Source organism: Corella eumyota, chromosome 6 (assembly GCF_963082875.1).
Source record: "Corella eumyota chromosome 6, kaCorEumy4.1, whole genome shotgun sequence".
NCBI classification, from domain to species: domain Eukaryota; kingdom Metazoa; phylum Chordata; class Ascidiacea; order Phlebobranchia; family Corellidae; genus Corella; species Corella eumyota.
In genome coordinates this window covers 15,293,098-15,312,186 of record NC_137495.1, presented here as the reverse complement: position 1 = coordinate 15,312,186, position 19,089 = coordinate 15,293,098, and the positions used below count along the sequence as shown (strand labels likewise).

General features: G+C 33.1%; 1 protein-coding gene across 1 annotated transcript; it reads right to left on the bottom strand.

Annotated features, from left to right (window-relative positions):
- Nucleotides 1-619: 619 nt before the first annotated feature.
- LOC145755970 (uncharacterized) lies at nt 620-18,015 on the bottom strand. The gene is made up of 13 exons (XM_082572181.1): nt 17,586-18,015; nt 15,168-15,308; nt 14,908-15,074; nt 8,155-8,390; nt 7,422-7,574; nt 6,849-6,959; nt 6,447-6,600; nt 5,522-5,579; nt 4,896-5,051; nt 4,229-4,351; nt 3,941-4,138; nt 3,500-3,583; nt 620-822 (listed from the first exon to the last, which is right to left on the bottom strand). Exons 1-13 carry the CDS (start codon nt 18,013-18,015, stop codon nt 620-622), a joined length of 2,214 nt encoding a protein of 737 aa, XP_082428307.1.
- Nucleotides 18,016-19,089: the final 1,074 nt, after the last annotated feature.

Genomic DNA, 19,089 nt, shown 5'->3' with positions numbered 1-19,089 from the left:
AGAAGTTTATTGCAAACCCTAAAACTTTTAGTCAATATAGGAAAGAAATCTATAAAATATGTAAAATAAGGACATGTGACTGTATTGGCTAATAGGAATTGTGTAAATGATATAACGTGGTATATACCACACCACTGTACGGGCCCTAAGTTCATTATAGTGTTTGATTGTGCTGCAAACTCTGCGTTGTTTCTTTTAATGACGTTTTATTACAGGGACTTCACTAACAGCTTCGTGGAAGTGCTTTTACGATCTGGTTCCAGAACAATATATTAACACTTGGAATAATTGGCTAAACACTCTTGTTGATTGAGAGAACATTAGTATCCCCAGATGTTTTAAACCTTAATATTGATTATGGTTGTATTTAGTTTTATCGCTGAAAGGACTGAAGCCCGGTTTTAGTCAAAGGCAATATGTACGTTGGTGGCAGGCTACATAACTCAACCGTCCCTCTAATCACCAAACATCCGATGATTCTTTCATCTAACCAGGTTGTAACCGAGCTCAATGTAACAAAGTATCATAACAGGCATGGGCATTCGGGAACAATTCATGTCTTGTCCGACATTGATGGCTGAGGTGGAACGAATTTTAAACAGCAGACCTCTGGTGCCACTCAGCGACGACCTGCCTCACAGTTTAATTTAACTGCCATTGAACTAAATAGCGCAACAGCTGCCATTGATCTAAATAGCGCAACAGCTACCATTGAACTAAATAGCGCAACAGTTGCCATTGAACTGAATAGCGCAAAAGTTGCCATTGAACTAAATAGCGCAACAGTTGCCATTGTGCGGGCAGTTAACGACAATCTTTTCCCTAGGTGATCAATAAACTTTATGTCATTTAATGCGTTTTAAAATTACGTTTTCGAGATAAAAATATTTAAAAAATGAAATATTTAAAAAATTAACATATATATTTATCTTAACAACCGGTTAAAACTTTTTTAACTATTATACTTTTCGCCAAATTTCATTTTAAATGTCGGTAAAATATGTTCTTGCGTTAAAGGTATACGCGGGCTTTACGTTGCAGACTCTCCGCAGTTTAATAAAAAAATTTGCAGGCCAAAAGCTATTAGTCGTAAAATTTTGCAGGCCAGAAGCACCCGTCTTTAATCCGTTTATAAAAAGGTTTTTGAAACAAAATCTTCAAAAAAAAATAATATTCTAAAAACTAACATATGTCATTAACGTAACAACCAATAAAAACTTATATATACTGTACTTTATGCAAAATTTTATTTTGAATATCGGTAAAATATGGTCTTACGCTGACTTTATTCACGGGAATTTCATCGCCGACTCCCCGCCGTTTTTTTTTACAGAACAAATCTTCATATTTATGCACATTCTTCAGTGTAAAAAATGATAAATTAATGCTTTTTCTTCAAATATTGTTTAGAAATACGGCCCTATTTCGCAAAATACGTGATATCATAATGCATCGTCTTGCGTCACCTAAAAGCGCGCGCTTTCAAATTATTTTTTTATAAGTTTTAGTTTGTAAAATTAAAAAATAAATTGACACGGGAAAAGAAAGATAACATGTTCTTGCACATTATTCTTTAAAAAAACTATTAATTTACTGCTTATTTTATTTCAAATACTGTCTAAAAAACTGTATAAAACTACGCGAAAATAAAATTTCACGCGGTAATTAAAATGCAAAATCCCCGCTGTTCTAAAAAAAATCTTCGGGCTGAAGTGTCTGGTAACCTTTTTGGTCAGTTCTCTGGACGTAAAAACTTATAAATAAGGAAGGCCGAAGTAAGGTTTAACATACAATTAGATTTTCGCTTTTATACTTAATTTGTTAATTAAATACTTTGTAGTTTGTGTTTCGTATCATATAGTTTTTGTCGCATTTTTGTTTTAATTAAGTGTGGCCTTCTTATCGATGCCCATCTTTGCAGCGTACTCTATTGGGGTTAATAATTGTTTAAGCCATAGTAATAGTTTATTAGATCCTACATTATTCAAGATATAAACTGCAGTCAACTAATCAATAATTTTCGCCAGATTCATCTCGCGATGCTGCGATTTTTTAAAATTATTCCTCCTTTCTAGTTATATAGCCCATGAGCCACCTCTGTTATCTACACCTCAAAAACTGATAAAATATATTCTGACAACAACCTTACGTTAAAATAAAATTAAAATGTTTTGTTTATAAATTCTGAAATTTTTTGTTTATAAATTCTGGTATTTTTTCGTAAAATGCTGGTTTGAAACAGGTAGAAAAAGGCAATCTTTAAATTAAGGAGAATTAGTCACAAGTTTTTTTTGAATATATCTTTATCCTCGATGTGGGAAGGTCGATTGCGCGAACTAAACATAGAGTTACCCAGTCTCGAGTTGCATTAAGCAGTTTGGGATAATATAGAGATTATAATTGCCCGATAATTATGCTGCTGATTAAGTGCTGACTCAGCAGGAGTTTTCACCGTTTATAGCACTTTACTCGAGGGCGCTACAGCATAAGAGCAGTGGGGATTGAACCCACGACATCATGTTGGTGCAGCAAGTGTTCTTACAACTACACCACGCTGCCAAATGTTTAATAATTACCAATAATTATTATTTTTTTAAATTAATTAAACCCCCCCCCAAAAAAAAATTGTCCTGTTGCTAGGACATCGAACTAAAATTAAAAGCAACAAAATGTAAATAATTTAAAAACCAAACCAACTTTTAAACAACGAAATTTTAAGTTAATTTTATTACATTTTAAAGCAGTAAGTTATCCCATACCAAACAACTTGGTAGTTTACATTAAACTGAGTATTGTCAACATGGTGGTGTCAGCTAAATATGACGCAAAACCTGATGACGAATATTTAATTAAATTAAAAGCGAATATGCTATAAGGTTGTTGAACTTGGTTAATCATTTATAATATCGATAAATGAAACTCGGTAAATACACCTAGGACAAATATTGATGGCTGTATAACAGGAAGTTCTATTGATGGCTGAATAACATATACGATCACCATTTTGATCGGCACATACCTTTAATAAATTGCATTTTCGAAAAATAATCTCAAAAAATAGATGATATCAATTTTATAGATTTCTAAAATTTTAAAAGAAGTAACAAAAACAAAATATATTTCAGAAATATAAAACAATAATAATTTCTCATAAAATATGGAGTAATTATAAAGTAAGGAAATACAAAATCTTAAAAGTAATAAAAACTGTAAAATTAACATTATTTAAATTTCTGTTTAGTTGATATAAATTAGAAAATAAAAACAGTAAGAATGGCAACAAATAATTTAGGAACTAAAATAACTCACTAGTATAATATTAAAAATAACTTTAAAAAAATTTTGGCAAAAAATTATAAAAAAAATTTCACTAATAAATATTTAATAAAATTAAAATATTGTCATGGTAAAATTTTTTAAATTTATAAATGTTTAACATAATTTAAAACTTCAATTTTTTTTTCAATTTAAAGTTTCGTTTTATTAAATATCGCTTCACTTTCTTCACAATTATTCGCTTCAATGCTCATGTGCGGTGAACCACGCAGAAGAGAAATTTGAGTCAACAAAAAGAAAAAAGAACCTGAAATTAGAAAAAAGTTTTCGTAAAAACTAAAAAAATAAATTAAACCAGGTTTAAAAATCAAACTATATAAACCAATAAAATATTATTTAAAAAACTTGGCTTTGCTGCATAAGGTCCTGGGTTCGATTCCCACTGCTCTCAAGCTGTAACTTTATTGAGTAAGGTGCTATAAACTCCTGCTAAGCCAACACTTAATCAGCAGCATAATTATCAGGCATTATAATCTATAATATCCTAAACTGCCACAGGCAACTCGAGACTGGGTCAGGGTAAGAAATATACCTCCATGTTTAGGTCGTAAAGTCGACCTTCCCACATCGAGGATAAACAGTTATAAAGAAAAAAAAAACTTACTAGCCAAGTAAAATCCTGGGTAAACGATGTACAGTGCTTCCCTGAAACCTAAAACTTTGATCATAGGTGGTACTATAAGAGGGGCATTCCCTCCGATATTATTGATCACAAAAATAAACATAGCGATCGCCGTCGCGCGTGACTGGGCAGGAAAGAACTCAACCAAAACAGTGAACAAAACTCCGAACCACATTTCCGCTGTGTTTTAAATTAAATTTGATTACAATAAAGTCATCACAAAACTGGGTCGGGGTAACTGTTCTCTTAAAAAAATATGAAACTATTTACCGAATAAATAAGCTCCAAAGAGCGAAATAAAAGCATAAGGCGGAGAAAAGTAAAGAGTTCCCGCCGCTAGAGGGCAGGCTATTGCTTGACTAATGACCAAAACCCACAATCTTGTTCGTACACCTAAAAAAATTAGATTTAAAATTAAACCCCCCAAAAAATGGAATATTTCTAAATACAAATCTACAAAATTTGTGTTATATTAATAATACTGTCAATTTACATATAATGGGACATTTATATTAACCCCTTTATATCCTATCCCTTCTCTGAAAATAAAACTGTTTTATTGTACTTATTTATCTTTAACGTGGGAAGGTCGAATGCACAACCTAAACATAGAGTAACATCAGTTACCCCGACCCGGTCTCAAGTTGACAGTTTGGGATATATTAATTTCTCAATAATTAAGCTGCTGATTAAGTGCTGGCTCAGCAGAAGTTAATATCGTTTATAGCGCCTTACTCAAGGGCTCTACAGCATGGAAGCAGTGGGGATCGAACAACGGAACTTATGTAGTAAAGACAGGGGTTTTGACCACTACACCATGCTGCCAACCTTTAATTTATGTCAAAATTTTCAGATAATGCCGTTTTCGAAAACTATTTTAGAAAAATGTCCATTCAGTAAAATCGATTTTTAATAAGATGATCAAAATAAAGATTACCGTATTTAGAAGCGAGTAAATCGGACAAAATTCCACCAGTGATTATCCCAATCGTTCCACCAACGATGGAAGTTAAACTCATCCACAACCCCACCTCAGTGCCGGGGTAATATTGATCAAAATATAACTGACTGTTGTAAGACCAACAAAAACTTGCTGAAAATATTAAAATTTAATTTAGATTTTGTTATCCTCGATGTGGGAAGGTTAACTTGACTAAACAAAGATGAATATTTGTTACCCCGACCCAGTCTCGAGTTAACTTTAGCAGTTTGGGATATTATTATTATTTTTTTGTATATATCTTTATCCTCGATGTGGGAAAGTCGAATGCGCGACTTAAACATAGAGTAACACAAGCTACTCCGACCCAGTCTCGAGTTGCCTGTAGCAGTTTGGGATATTATAGAGAATATAGTTGCCCGATAATTAAGCTGCTGATTAAGTGTTGGCTTAGCAGGAGTACATACCGCTTATAGCGCCTTACTCAAGGACACTACAACATGAGAGCAGTAGGGATTGAACCAAAGACCTACAGTATGCAGGGTGAGGTTTAAAGTTTGATTCCCAGTAGCGGCATGTTGAAGCACCGACTAAGGATTTTATTCATAAATATAAAAACTCACCAGAATGTCTGAATGAAGCCCCAACCAGTAACAATAAGATAGTTGGAGATTTGATAAATAATTTGAAAGTTGTCAAAATTGATTTCAACACCGACTGCTTTTCTAAATAATAAAATTTATAGCCAGGTTTATAAATAGCTTAGTTAAAAATATAGTTTGCAAAATAGGCCAAATAACTTTTAAACATTTCTCCAAAAAAATAAGAAATTTTACGGCAGACTTAAAAAACATAATTCTTATAATGAAAATGGCAGAATGGTGTAGTGGTAAGAACAGTTGCTACACCACCATGAGGTCGTGGGTTCAATCTCCACTGCTCTCATGTGGTAGCGCCCTTAAGTAAGGTGTTATAACTGGTGTGAACTCCTGCTGAGCCAGAACTTAACCAGCAGCATAATTATCGGACAAATATATTCCATAATATCCCAAACTGCCAAAGTCAATTTGAGTAACTGATGTTATTCTATGTTTAGGTCATGAGATCGACCTTCCCACATCGAGGATAAAGAATTACAAAAAACAGTTTCATTTATTAAACATTTTAACAAAAGTATTAAATACCAAAATCTATCTCATATTTGTTATTCTCTTCGGCTTGTTCTATAATTTTACGTTCTGGTTCTTTGACAGAGAAATATAAAATAATCGCCATAATTATGCCTGGAGCTCCAGCTATAAAGTAACACCAATGCCAGCTCTAAGAAAAAATTAACAAAAGATTAGTTAAAAATCAATTCAAAACAATAAAATTAATTTTTTGGGGGTTGATTTGATAAAAAAACCTAAAAATAAATTGTTCAAAAATAGGGTAGGCTACTACGTTATGAGAGTAGTAGGAATCGAACCCAGGTTCTCATGTAGTAAAGCCAAGTGTTCTGACTACTACACCGCACTGTCGTTCAAAAAATATTTAAAAAATTTTCACCATTCCAAGAATGTTGGCGTCAGTCACATAATTTCCAACAGCAAATGCCAAACCATATCCAAAATAAATTCCAAAGTTGAAAAAACTCATCGCAAAAGCTCGAACTTTCTGTGAGAAAATGTCGGCCACCAAACTTGAGGTAAGAGGGCCGACTCTCTGAGAAAAAAAGGTTTAGGTTTTTAAAAGAATTTATTATACATACAAAAAATTTGATATTATTAAGGTTTGTTAAGACCCTAGCATAAGAGCAGTGGGAATTGAACACAGGACCTCATGTAGTGATGCCAAGTGCTCTTACTACTACACCATGCTTCACCTACAAATTTAGTTAAAAATAATAACTGGTACAAAAAACTTTTTTTTTTTTAAATATTTTTTTACTGAAACAAACTTTAAACTCACCCTGCCCCAAAGCCAACTCTCAGCAAAGCTAACAACCAATAAGTGTCGGCAAATCCGGTGGTAAAAGTCATTACCGAGTAAAAGAAAACACTTGCAGATAATATCTGGATTCTAAACCATAAAATAAAAAGACTTTTATAAAAGTTAATTAAAAATTTAAATAATTAAAAAGCAAAATAAATAAAAAAAAAGTTTTAAGAGATTTTAGGTTTGCATAGAAAATGGAGTTACTGACATTTTACCAAAAACTATATGCCCAAAACCACCATTTTACTAACAATAGCACATTTTCTATTAACTCTTTTTTACTCAATGAAAAATTCTCTTTAATTTCTAAAAAAAAATTTATCCTCATAGCTCTCATGCTGTTGCGCTATAAACAGTTTAAACTCCTGCTAAGCCAACACTTAATCAGCAGCATAATTATCGGGCAATTAAAATCTATAATATCTCAAACTGTTGAAGGCAACTTGAGACTGGGTCAGAGTAAATGATGTTACTTTATGTTTATGTCGTGAAGTTGACCTTTCCACATCGAGGATAAATTAATATAAAAAATAGTCGGTAATCAACATGTTATATTTATCGCCAACAATTCCCATTACAACTCCCATAACAGTAAAAATGGCAATAAATATTGGACCAGCAAGAACTTGGTATTCTATTCCCTGGCCTGAGTAATTCCATTCACAATATATCGTTCCATTCCATCCCATGAGATTACATCTAAAAATTAAGATTATTAATAATTTACTTTGTTAGTTAGCATGTTGTAGCATCCTTGAGTAAGACCTAAGGTCCTGAATTTAATTCCCACTGCTAGCATTTTGTAGCATTCGTGTAAGGCCTGAGATTCTGGGTTTGATTCCCACTGCTGGCATGTTGTATCATCCTTGAGTAAGACCTAAGATCCTGGGTTTGATTCTAACTGCTGGCATGTTGTAGCATCCTTAAGTCAGACCTGAGATCCTGGGTTTGATTCCTACTGCAGGCATATTGTAGCATTCTAAAGTAAGGCCTGAGATGTTGGGTTTGATTCTCACTGCTGACATGTTGTAGCATCGTTAGAAAGACCTGAAGTTCTTGGTTTGATTCTTACTACTGGCATGTTGTAGCATCGTTAGTTAAGATCCTGGGTTTGATTCTCACTGCTTAAGTAAATATCAACTTTATCTCGCAGTAAAATACAAAATTTTCTTTCCATCCCACATTCTCCAAATTTTTGTTAATGTTTACCTTTGGTATTGTCTAATATAGATCTAAGAAAATAAAATAATATTAGCATGCAAAATTAACAACTACTCACTGTGTTGAATTCTTCACATCTCCGCATTTTGTGTTTGACAGTTTTTCAACATTTATGTCCAAGGTCAAACAAGCCATGTCTCCAAATTGAACGTCCTGTGCCATTTCCTTTGAGGTGACACCAACCATAAAATGACCCAACTCCCCAAACCCATAACACAACATTAGGATTGTTATACAATACCAATGATACATGGGCTCCCCTTTAAATGTTTTAACCATTTCCAAATTGTTTTCCTAATGTTAAAGTAAACTGAATTTAAATTCTGTTAAACTATATTTTTACACCCAGGTCCTCATGTAGTGAAGCCAAGTGTTCTGACCACTACACCATGCTGCCATTATTAAAGTATATATAATTTTAAAATTTGATAAATAAAAATTGTTCGTTATTCGTTTAAATTTTAATAAAATAATAAAAACATTATTCAACAAAAAAGATTTAATTTATGCCTAAAATTAACTTAAAATTTTATCCAGAATATATCAGCTAACGCAAACAATTTTGGCAAATATTGCCAGACCATAACTTTTCTGATTTTTTTAACTTAAATATATCTTAACATTTCTTTGTTTTTACTTTATAATTTGCTCAATTAATCTAAAAACATCTGTTTTTGGTCTGTTTACAAAATCACATTTCCTCAACGCGATGTCAACAAAAAGTTGAAGTAGTTACTCATATGCGGCGTACGAAAAATGTCACCACGTTTTAAATATTCTTTGCAAGAAAGTCGCCTTCAAGACCTAAATATAGGGCAACAACTATTACACCGACCCAATCTTGAGTTGCCTTTAGCAGGTTAGAATATTATTATATTTGCACAATAAATAAACTGCTTTATAAATAATGACTTAGCAAGAGTTTATGTCGTTTATAGCACCTTACTTAATGCGCTAGTGCATGAGAGCAGTGGGAATTGAATCCAGGACCTCGTATAGAAAAGCCAAGTGTTCTGACTACTAAACCAGGCTGCCTTAACATAATTTAACTAAAAACATTTTACCAAATAAACATGAATTAGAAACTTTACAAAAAACGATGTTTTACCATTTTTATCACAAACAAACAAGCCCAAGATATTCACCTCAAAAACTACCAAGCGACCTAACTACTAAGACTAAAACGCAAGACATCTACCAAAAAATCTCGCAAGCAACCTAACTACTAAGACTGAAGCGCAACACATCTACCAAAAAACCTAGCAAGCGAACCAACTACTAAGACTGTAGTGCAAGACATCTACCAAAAATCCTAACAAGTGACCTAACTACTTAGACTAAAGCGCAACACATCTACCAAAAAATCTCGCAAGCAACCTAACTACTAAGACTGAAGCGCAACACATCTACCAAAAAAACTAGCAAGCAACCTAACTAATAAGACTAAAGCGCAAGACATCTACCAAAAAAACCAGCAAGCGACCTAACTACTAAGACTGTAGTGCAAGACATCTACATAAAAACTAGCAAGCAACCTAACTAATAAGACTAAAGCGCAAGACATCTACCAAAAAAACCAGCAAGCGACCTAACTACCTAAACGGACCAAAGCTTTAAAACTATGCCAACTTAGGGGAAAACAGTTCCTGCCATAGCCTAGGTGATCCGATATTCAAAAAAGCGAACAGTCGATCAAAGCCATCGGCCTAAGGGCACTACAAGCTAATCAGACGCGCTTATAAAACCAACGAATATCCACGTACGGAGAAGTGGTTGGCCTCCCATTGTCGCTGGGAGGCCTCCCATTTACACTTCCCTAACTGTTAGTTGAACATCGAAATCTTGAGCCTAGGTTAAGCTTAAAATGAAGCTATTTGTGGTCCTTTGTAAAAGTCCAAGTTTACGCTTTGTATATGTGTTGGCTTAGCATAAGCAAAAATTTATTTTAAACGACAATTTTTTTGATTTTTGTAAATAAAAAATGTTTTGGGTGAAAATTGTGACATGTTGAAAATTGAAAGCTTGCGTCGTTCGTCCGGTTTATAAAATGCGGAAAAGCGGAATTTTTAAACCTTACCCTAATCTTCCCTTGAAAAGTATCTGCCCATACTCTTTAAAAATGAAAAAAACGACTTTTTACCTAAATATAGGAAAGATATTTAACATATTTAGAGCATGAGATTTTCTTAAAAGAGCATTTCAAGGCACAAGATTTTAGTAAAAGATAATTAAAAAGTTGAGTTCATGAGTTGAGTTCTTTTTTCATAATGATGCACACTATAAGGCTAATCATGAGTTCTTTTGAGTTCTTTTTTCATAATGATGCACACTATAAGGCTAATAATAAAGATGCTACAACATACCATCAGTGGGAATTAAACCCAGGATCTCAGGTCTTAAGGATGTTACAACATGCCATCAGTGGGAATCAAACTAAAGTCCTCAGGTCCTTCTTAAATATGCTATAACATGCCATCAGTGGGAATCAAACTAAAAACCTTAGGTTCTTACTTAAAAATGCTACAACATGCCAGCAGTGGAAATCAAACTAAGGACCTCAGGTTCTTACTTAAAGATCCTACAAACATGGCATCAGTGGGAATCAAACCAAGGACCTTAGGTTCTTACTTGAAGATCCTACAAACATGGCATCAGTGGGAATCAAACCAAGGACCTCAGGTTCTTACTTGAAGATCCTACAACATGCCATCAGTGGAAATCAAACTAAGGACCTCAGGTTCTTACTTAAAGATCCTACAACATGCCATCAGTGAGAATCAAACCAAGGACCTTAGGTTCTTACTTGAAGATCCTACAAACATGGTATCAGTGGGAATCAAACCAAGGACCTTAGGTTCTTACTTGAAGATCCTACAAACATGGCATCAGTGGGAATCAAACTAAAAACCTTAGGTTCCTACTTGAAGATCCTACAACATGCCATCAGTGGGAATTAAACTAAGGACCTCAGGTTCTTTCTTAAAAATGCTACAACATGCCATCAGTGGGAATTAAACTAAGGACCTCAGGTTCTTACTTAAAGATCCTACAAACATGGCATCAGTGGGAATCAAACCAAGGACCTCAGGTTCTTACTTGAAGATCCTACAACATGCCATCAGTGAGAATCAAACTAAGGACCTCAGGTTCTTACTTAAAGATCCTACAACATGCCAGCAGTGGGAATCAAACCAAGGACCTCAGGTCCTACTTAAAGAAGCTATAACATGCTAGCAGTGGGAATCATGCAAGAATATGTAGCAAATTTTATTAATTACGAACGGTTTTTAGTTGTTGGTTGTTTACAAGAATATAAAATTCTGGCTAATTCTTACAAAAATAAACTCAGAATTTCAGTAACTGCTTTTAGAAACGAACATTTGCATTTAATAAAAAGCAGAAATGAATCGTTGGAAAAATGATTCAATACCAGAAAAACGAGGTTAGAGTTCCCATGTAAAAAGAGTTGTTAAATAACCCGCAAATTCGATAAACGAGTTATAGTTAAAAGCATTGAAACTTATTATTTAAATAGGGAGGAAAAATACGCCAAAGCCTGACAGCAAATAAATAACAATTCAATTTCAAATCAACATCAAAAACTGTTTGTTTATAAAATTAAAAGTTAGCTTATGTGGATTTATCCAAAATAAGTTACAATTGTGACATTAATAGGGCCAATACCTTCTGTGTTTGACCCAGTAACACCGATGTAGCTAATTGTTTGCTTGCTGGTCCGCAAATCAGTAGTAATCGTAACAGCACTTACTTTTTGTTCAACCTCGTCTTCTAATCCTTCCCACACCTCTGTTTTAAGAGCAGGTAGTATTGTGCGGGATGGTATTTCAAACCTGGGCTCTAGAACTTTCATAAGGTCTCTAAAACCTTCGTTATTTAAAACATTTCGTCAATGAAAATGGCTGCACATTTTTAGTATTATAACTTCTTTTGTTGCCTGCCACTTGAAATAACTAATTTGCATTTATTACACATTGCTTTACTTTCACTATCTTTGATTACAGTCTTTACCAAATATTAGACCTACGATTTGACATCGCAGTAACTGTTCACTTGAAAATAGGAAATTTAAATATTACTACTATAGACTTTGTTACATTATGTTTATTCACACATTTAATAAACTCAACTATTACAGCCTTAACATTTTAGTACATTTACAGAATTTTATTTTTTGTAAGATTTAATTAATATAACACGGAATAACAAACCTTAATAATATCATATTTTTTTGTTTTTATTAATTACGAAATGTTTTTAGTTGTTGGTTGTTTACAATAATATAAAATTCTGGCTAATTCTTACGGAAATAAACTCAGAAATTTAAGTTAAGTCGAAAACTTAAGTTAAATCGAAATCAATTTAAGTAATGTCTAAATCCATGTTTTTTGAGTGGCGTCCGTTCAGCAGAACGAAATTGCCTAACTGTTTAAAACGAACATTTGCATTTAATAAAAAGCAGAAATGAATTGTTGAAAAAATAATTCAATACCAGAAAAACGAGGTTAGAGTTCCCATGTGAAAAGAGTTGTTAAATAACCCGCAAATTCGATAAACGAGTTATAGTTAAAAGCATTGAAACTTATTATTTAAATAGGGAGGAAAAATACGTCAAAGCTTGTCAGCAAATAAATAACAATTTCATTTTAAATCAACATCAAAAACTGTTTGTTTATAAAATTTAAACTTAGCTTATGGGGATATATCCAAAATAAGTTACAATTGTGACACTAATAGGGCCAATACCTTCTTTGTTTGACCCAGTTACACCGATGTAGCTAATTGTTTGCTTGCTGGTCCGCAAATCAGTAGTAATCGTAACAGCACTTACTTTTTGTTCAATCTCGTCTTCTAATCCTTCCCACACCTCTGTTTTAAGAGCAGGTAGTATTGTGCGGGATGGTATTTTAAACCTGGGCTCTAGAACTTATATAAGGTCTCTAAAACCTTCGTCATTTAAAACATTTCGTCAATAAAAATGGCTGCACATTTTTAGTATTATAACTTGTTTTGTTGCCTGCCACTTGAAATAACTAATTTGCATTTATTACACATTGCTTTACTTTCACTATCTTTGATTACAGTCTTTACCAAATATTAGACCTACGATTTGACATCGCAGCAACTGTTCACTTGAAAATAGGAAATTTAAATATTACTACTATAGACTTTGTTACATTATGTTTATTCACACATTTAATAAACCCAAATATTACAGCCTTAACATTTTAGTACATTTACAGAATTTTACTTTTTGTAAGATTTAATTAATATAACACGGATTATTTGTTCAAATTATACAATTAATTAGTTTACAAGTTTTAATATAGTACATAACTAAAGAATTTTAATTAACAACTAGGAATTAAAATAATTAACCGAAAGAAATATGTGATTACTAGCAAGATAAAAGCTCCATGCGAAGATGGGGCTCACTACGCCAGGTTTGTGGATACAATCGAACATAGCGAGCACTTATAGGTTGAGGAAAGTTGTTGAACTTGTAACCCCTAATATCTTCATTACCAACAAAGACCTTAAAAAAGATTTAATATAATATTCAACGTAATAATATTCAGGTTTAAGATATTAATTATTTAAATTTTATAACTTTAATAATCGCGCGTTGTTCATCGCTTCACATTTAACTTAAAGGGACTGCAACATGCAAAATTAAAATGTTTATAAAGGGCATTGTGACGTGTTTGCCACCCCCTGATTACAATCTAAATGGCTTATTTCCTGCCCAAAAGTTACAGATTTTTGCTATTTTAAATAAAAAAATGTTACGACGATGTTTAAATTTAAGTTATCGACTTTATATTTAAGTTGTGCATAATTTAAGCATTCGTGTTGACACTGTTTTTAGGGAGCTAGAACAGCGTCCATAGCAACGTGATATAAATACGTTCCATGTCTTGTAAAAAAACAGTTTTATGGACATAAATCACAACCACAAAATCAAATGTAGCCTGCACTTTAAAAAAACTGTTTTTAATTAACACTAAGGCTAAAAAGAATGCTGTTTTTAAGTAAGTTAGGTACTATAAACTACTTTCCAAGCTACTTCGTACGCTGGGACCAAAGTAGCTACGTTCGGCCTTAAGAAAACAGTAGATTATAACTTGCGTTAAATTATAAACTCACAACTTATTTACTACTTGGAAAAAACATAAAAACGTCTTTCAACAAGTAGTAAACCCCATTTGGGGCTAAAAATGTAAGAGAAAGTCAGCACTGGAAAATAATAAAACTGAAATACAAAATCGGTAAAAAATTGTGCTCCAGTTTAGCCTTAGAACCTGTAGAATTTAAAAAACATCAATATTGCTATATTGGACATGTTTTAATAAAAAAACGTTTTTCCAGTCAAACAACGACTGAAGACCGAGTACAAACATAAGAAAAACCCACATAATTATTTTCACACCGGTTCGCGGGATTTTTACAATGTCAATTTTTAAAATTACAAAACTTTTCTTTTAGATTAATAAAAAATTTAAAACTGTCGCAGACCCTTTATTGTTACAAACAACGAATAATTAAGTTTTGTAACAAGCTATGACATCACAAAACAATTAGAATGGGGATTGTTTAAACAATGGTTTGCTTGGTTATTATTATCTAGATTGTAAACAACACACAACTTTTAAAAACAAGTTTTGGTGATTTTAATTGAAACATTTTTAATAAAATAAGTTTTTTTAAATTAATTAACACCAATTAATTAAAAACTGTTTCTAAACTTTAATAAGTTAAACAAAATAAATTTTCGTTTTAAATTTAAGCTTACCAGATCATTTCCATTATCTTGGATGAACTGCATATCTGATGTACTGGACCCATAAGATATCTTAAAGCTGGTGACCCAATAATAATAAGAGTAATCTCCTTGTGTCACAACTCCTGTCACTTGAGTTGATGTCTTGAAGTCAATTTGGATCCATTCCCCAACCCTGTCTATTAATTAAAACAATGTTAATGTTTATTTTCCACTAATTACAAAAGTTGTGAAACTTTATTATAAGATAGAAAATAATTCCAATAACTCACATTGTTTAGATAACCAACCATGGGTATGAGCATCCAACCTAGCTTTATGTGGTGAGTGGGTGCTGCTGTCCCAATAAGAACTAGCTGTGATGTCACTATCCGGTATTCTTCCATCTTTTAACCCAAGCGCACAAACACTAACTATAAATATTTATGTTTATTTAGAATTAATCTTATAAGTTGGCATGATTTAGCTTAACTCTTAAATACTTAAATTGTAAAATTAAATATTACAAAATGTTTATAAATTGTTATATTGTCTGCTTACTGTTAGAACCTCGTAACTCAAAATTTGAAAACAAATATAAATTTAGCGGAATTTAAAAAATGATTTAGTTTGTAATTAAAAATATCTTTTTATTAATTTATCATTTGATTTTTGAACTTTAAATAACCTTGTATTTTAAGTAAAAAGATCGAGTGGTTAAAGTTTTGTTAACATACAAATGTTGTTAAATTAAAACTGACATAATAACTAAATATCGGGTGTTAATATAATAATGTAGGAAAAGCACTTAGCATCGCAATCGATTACGCAGCAAATGCTTTCTAGCCTCAAAACAGCTGTGGTGCTGGTTCGCAAAGAACGGCAAAAATCACCTGCATTGACAGCCGTGATGTAATTTTCGCCGTGAAACTGGGGGTATCAAAAACAAAAATATTTACAAACTTTATCAACACTATCAACCAGAACCAACCCATTATGAAGTACAAAAAAGGGGTCAACTGAAAATGAAGGAACGGAAAATGAAGGGACCGGAGAATGAAGGAACCGGAAAATGAAGGAACCGGAAAATGAAAGAACGGAAAATGAAAGAACGGAAAATGAAAGGACCGTAGAATGAAAGAACGAAAAATGAAGGAACCGGAAAATGAAAGAACGGAAAATGAAAGGACCGTAGAATGAAAGAACGGAAAATGAAGGAACAGGAAAATGAAGGAATCGGAAAATGAAAGAACCGGAGAATGAAGGAACGGAAAATGAAGAAACCGGAAAATGAAGGAACCGGAAAATGAAGGAACGGAAAATGAAGGGACCGGAGAATGAAAAAACAGAAAATGAAGGAACCGGAAAATGAAGGAACCGGAAAATAAAGGAACCGGAGAATGAAGGAACGGAAAATGAAGGAACCGGAAAATGAAGGAACCGGAAAATGGAGGAACCGGAAAATAAAGGAACGGAAAATGAAGGGACCGGAGAATGAAAAAACAGAAAATAAAGGAACCGGAATATGAAAGAACCGGAAAATAAAGGAACCGGAGAATGAAGGAACGGAAAATGAAGGAACCGGAAAATGAAGGAACCGGAAAATGGAGGAACCGGAAAATAAAGGAACAAAAAATAAAGAAACCGAAGAGTGAAAGAAAGTGAACAAAGGAGAGGCGGAATCCTAAAAAATAAAAAATTCCGCGTCCCCCAAAAAGAATACGTAAGGACCCCTTCTCAGGCAAAATAATAACTTTCGTTCTGTGAACCCAAATAACTGTGCAAACTCGCTGCCATCCTATGCGGTTAAAAGCCGTGCAAATTTATTAACAATAAGAGAATTACAGAGAAACAATATGTATATGTATTGGTTACTTAAAAGGGTATGAAAACTAAGAAATACTTTTTTATTCAAGGACAGATCTAATTACCCATAAGGTGATTAGAATAATCAAATATATTTCGTCATTATATTAAAATAGTCAAACATTTTATAGACGCTATCTATGTACATATCAACGCCCCAATTTTGGATTTAGGTTATATCTTAATAACATTTCCTGTTGTTGTTTAGTTTTTACTATATAGTAAAAACCTAAAAAAAACATTATCAATAGTGACATAGTTTTTCTATGTATGCGTTAGATTTTTGCTGAATATATTAGTTTGTGTCAATTATGTACCATTTAATTAAGGTGTCGCTTTACGTGGAAGGCGAAGTTGTGAGTGTGTTGTATTTTTGATAATTGTGATTGTGGAGAAAGGAGTTAGAGTATTTTATATGATAATGATGTTAGTTTAGAAATGATTTAACATATTGTAATATTATCGCCCCATTTTTGTATATATATTGTTATCAATAAAGTATGTTAGCCAGAATTGTATTTGAATAAGGTTTTACCTAGGAATATATTTAAGAATTTTAATCCATTGCTGGACCCTTCTGCCACCTTCCTAACCCAATTCCCTACAATAACTAAATATCTATGATAAAATTAATTTTACAATTAAGTTTTAGCACTTTAAAAATGCCACTGTATTAAGTATACTTGTTTATATAAGTAACAATGTTAATAAACCATACAAAATAGACTTGCAAGGTTTAAAAAGTTAATTAATTATCTTAAAATTGTTTTTATTTTAGTTTTGAGGTTTTAACAGTAAGCCGATGATATTACTATTATTTAACAAATATAAAGTAACCAAAATACCTGCTTTATCAGGAAAAACTCGTTTTATTACTGCAACAATTTCATCATGACACGAACACTTTCCAGTAGCCCCAACTGACCCAACTTCACCCTTAGGACCTATGGGGCCAATTTCACCCCTGAAACCTTGTTCACCTCTAACGCCAGCGCCCCCAACTGACCCAATTTCACCCTTAGGACCTATGGGGCCAATTTCACCCCTGAAACCTTGCTCACCCCTGGCACCAGGACCCCCAATTGCCCCAAATTCACCCCTTGAACCTTTTTCACCTTTCTCCCCAGCTGGGCCAAGCTTTCCTGGTCTACCTTGTTTAGTTTCAGAAGGTTCATGAGCAGATGCAGTGGGACATGCACTAAAACAAACTTGGTTGTTTTGGGATGCAGCTAAGCATAACCAGAAGCACAAAAACATAAATAATTTCAAACTCATTTCGGCAAGTTTTAAGTTACAATTGTTTTATTCTAAACTCATTTAACAAGCTAGTTATATTTTTTTTATTAATATTTATCACTAATAATTGAAAATAACTTTCCGTCTGTTCCGACATTTTTGTATCAAAACACGCAGGTACCAAAACGCACCAAAAATTATATCTTGATTAATTTTCAAATCGGCTGCAATTTAAAAATAATTAAAAACTTTTTAAACGAGATATGACGACACTATGACGTAACAATAATAGCAACGCTGCATTAAAATACTTATTCGAATTGTTGTCTAACAAGATTTGACGCTATAGTTTAATTGTGATGTCATAATCTACTAAAGTAACGACAAAGCCCGCTATAGTTAAATTGTGATGTCATAATCAACTAAAGTAACGACAAAGCCCGCTGTAGTTTAATTGTGATGTCATAATCCACCAAAGTAACAACATAGCCCGCTATAGTTAAATTGTGATGTCATAATCTACCAAAGTAACGACAAAGCCCGCTATAGTTAAATTGTGATGTCATAATCTACTAAAGTGAAGACAAAGCTCGCTATCGGAGCCGCAAAGCGAGTCAGCTATTGTGCCATGCAACGAGGTTTCCCGTAACAGCGTTAAAAATGTGAAACGTTTCAAGATTGTGCCAGTTAAAGTGTGGGGCAACAATCAAAGTAATTTTGTGAACGCTTTTCTGGATGACGGTTCAAATACAAGTATTTGTACTGCAAGCCTTGTTAAGAAATTAGAAGGAGACAAAAGAACACACCGAGCTTTATACAGCAAATTAAGTAACTAGTCATGGGAGCCGAGTTGACTCACTGTATGTAAAAGAGGTCAAACCGAATCGTTTATTGTCGAAAAGCTTTTGGTACTTGATCATATTGTCAATATAGGTAACAGCATTACAACCAAGAAAGTGGCAAACATGTATCCGCATCTGCATAACCTAAAGTTTTCTGAACTTAAAACAAAATCAGTGGAGCTACTTCAATGTTCACGATGCATTCAGGGTTTCTGAATGGCGTTACGGCAAAAAGTGCCAGCCTTTCGGTCCGCATACGGCGTTGAGTTGG

Coding starts and splice junctions, on each gene's coding strand:
- LOC145755970 (XM_082572181.1), bottom strand. CDS start 18,015: ATGAGTTTGAAATTATTTATGTTTTTGTGCTTCTGGTTATGCTTAGCT. Junction 8,391..14,907: donor AAGATAATGGAAATGATCTG/GTAAGCTTAAAT, acceptor CTTTAACATTAG/GAAAACAATTTGGAAATGGT. Junction 6,601..6,848: donor AGAGTTGGCTTTGGGGCAGG/GTGAGTTTAAAG, acceptor TTTTTCTCAGAG/AGTCGGCCCTCTTACCTCAA.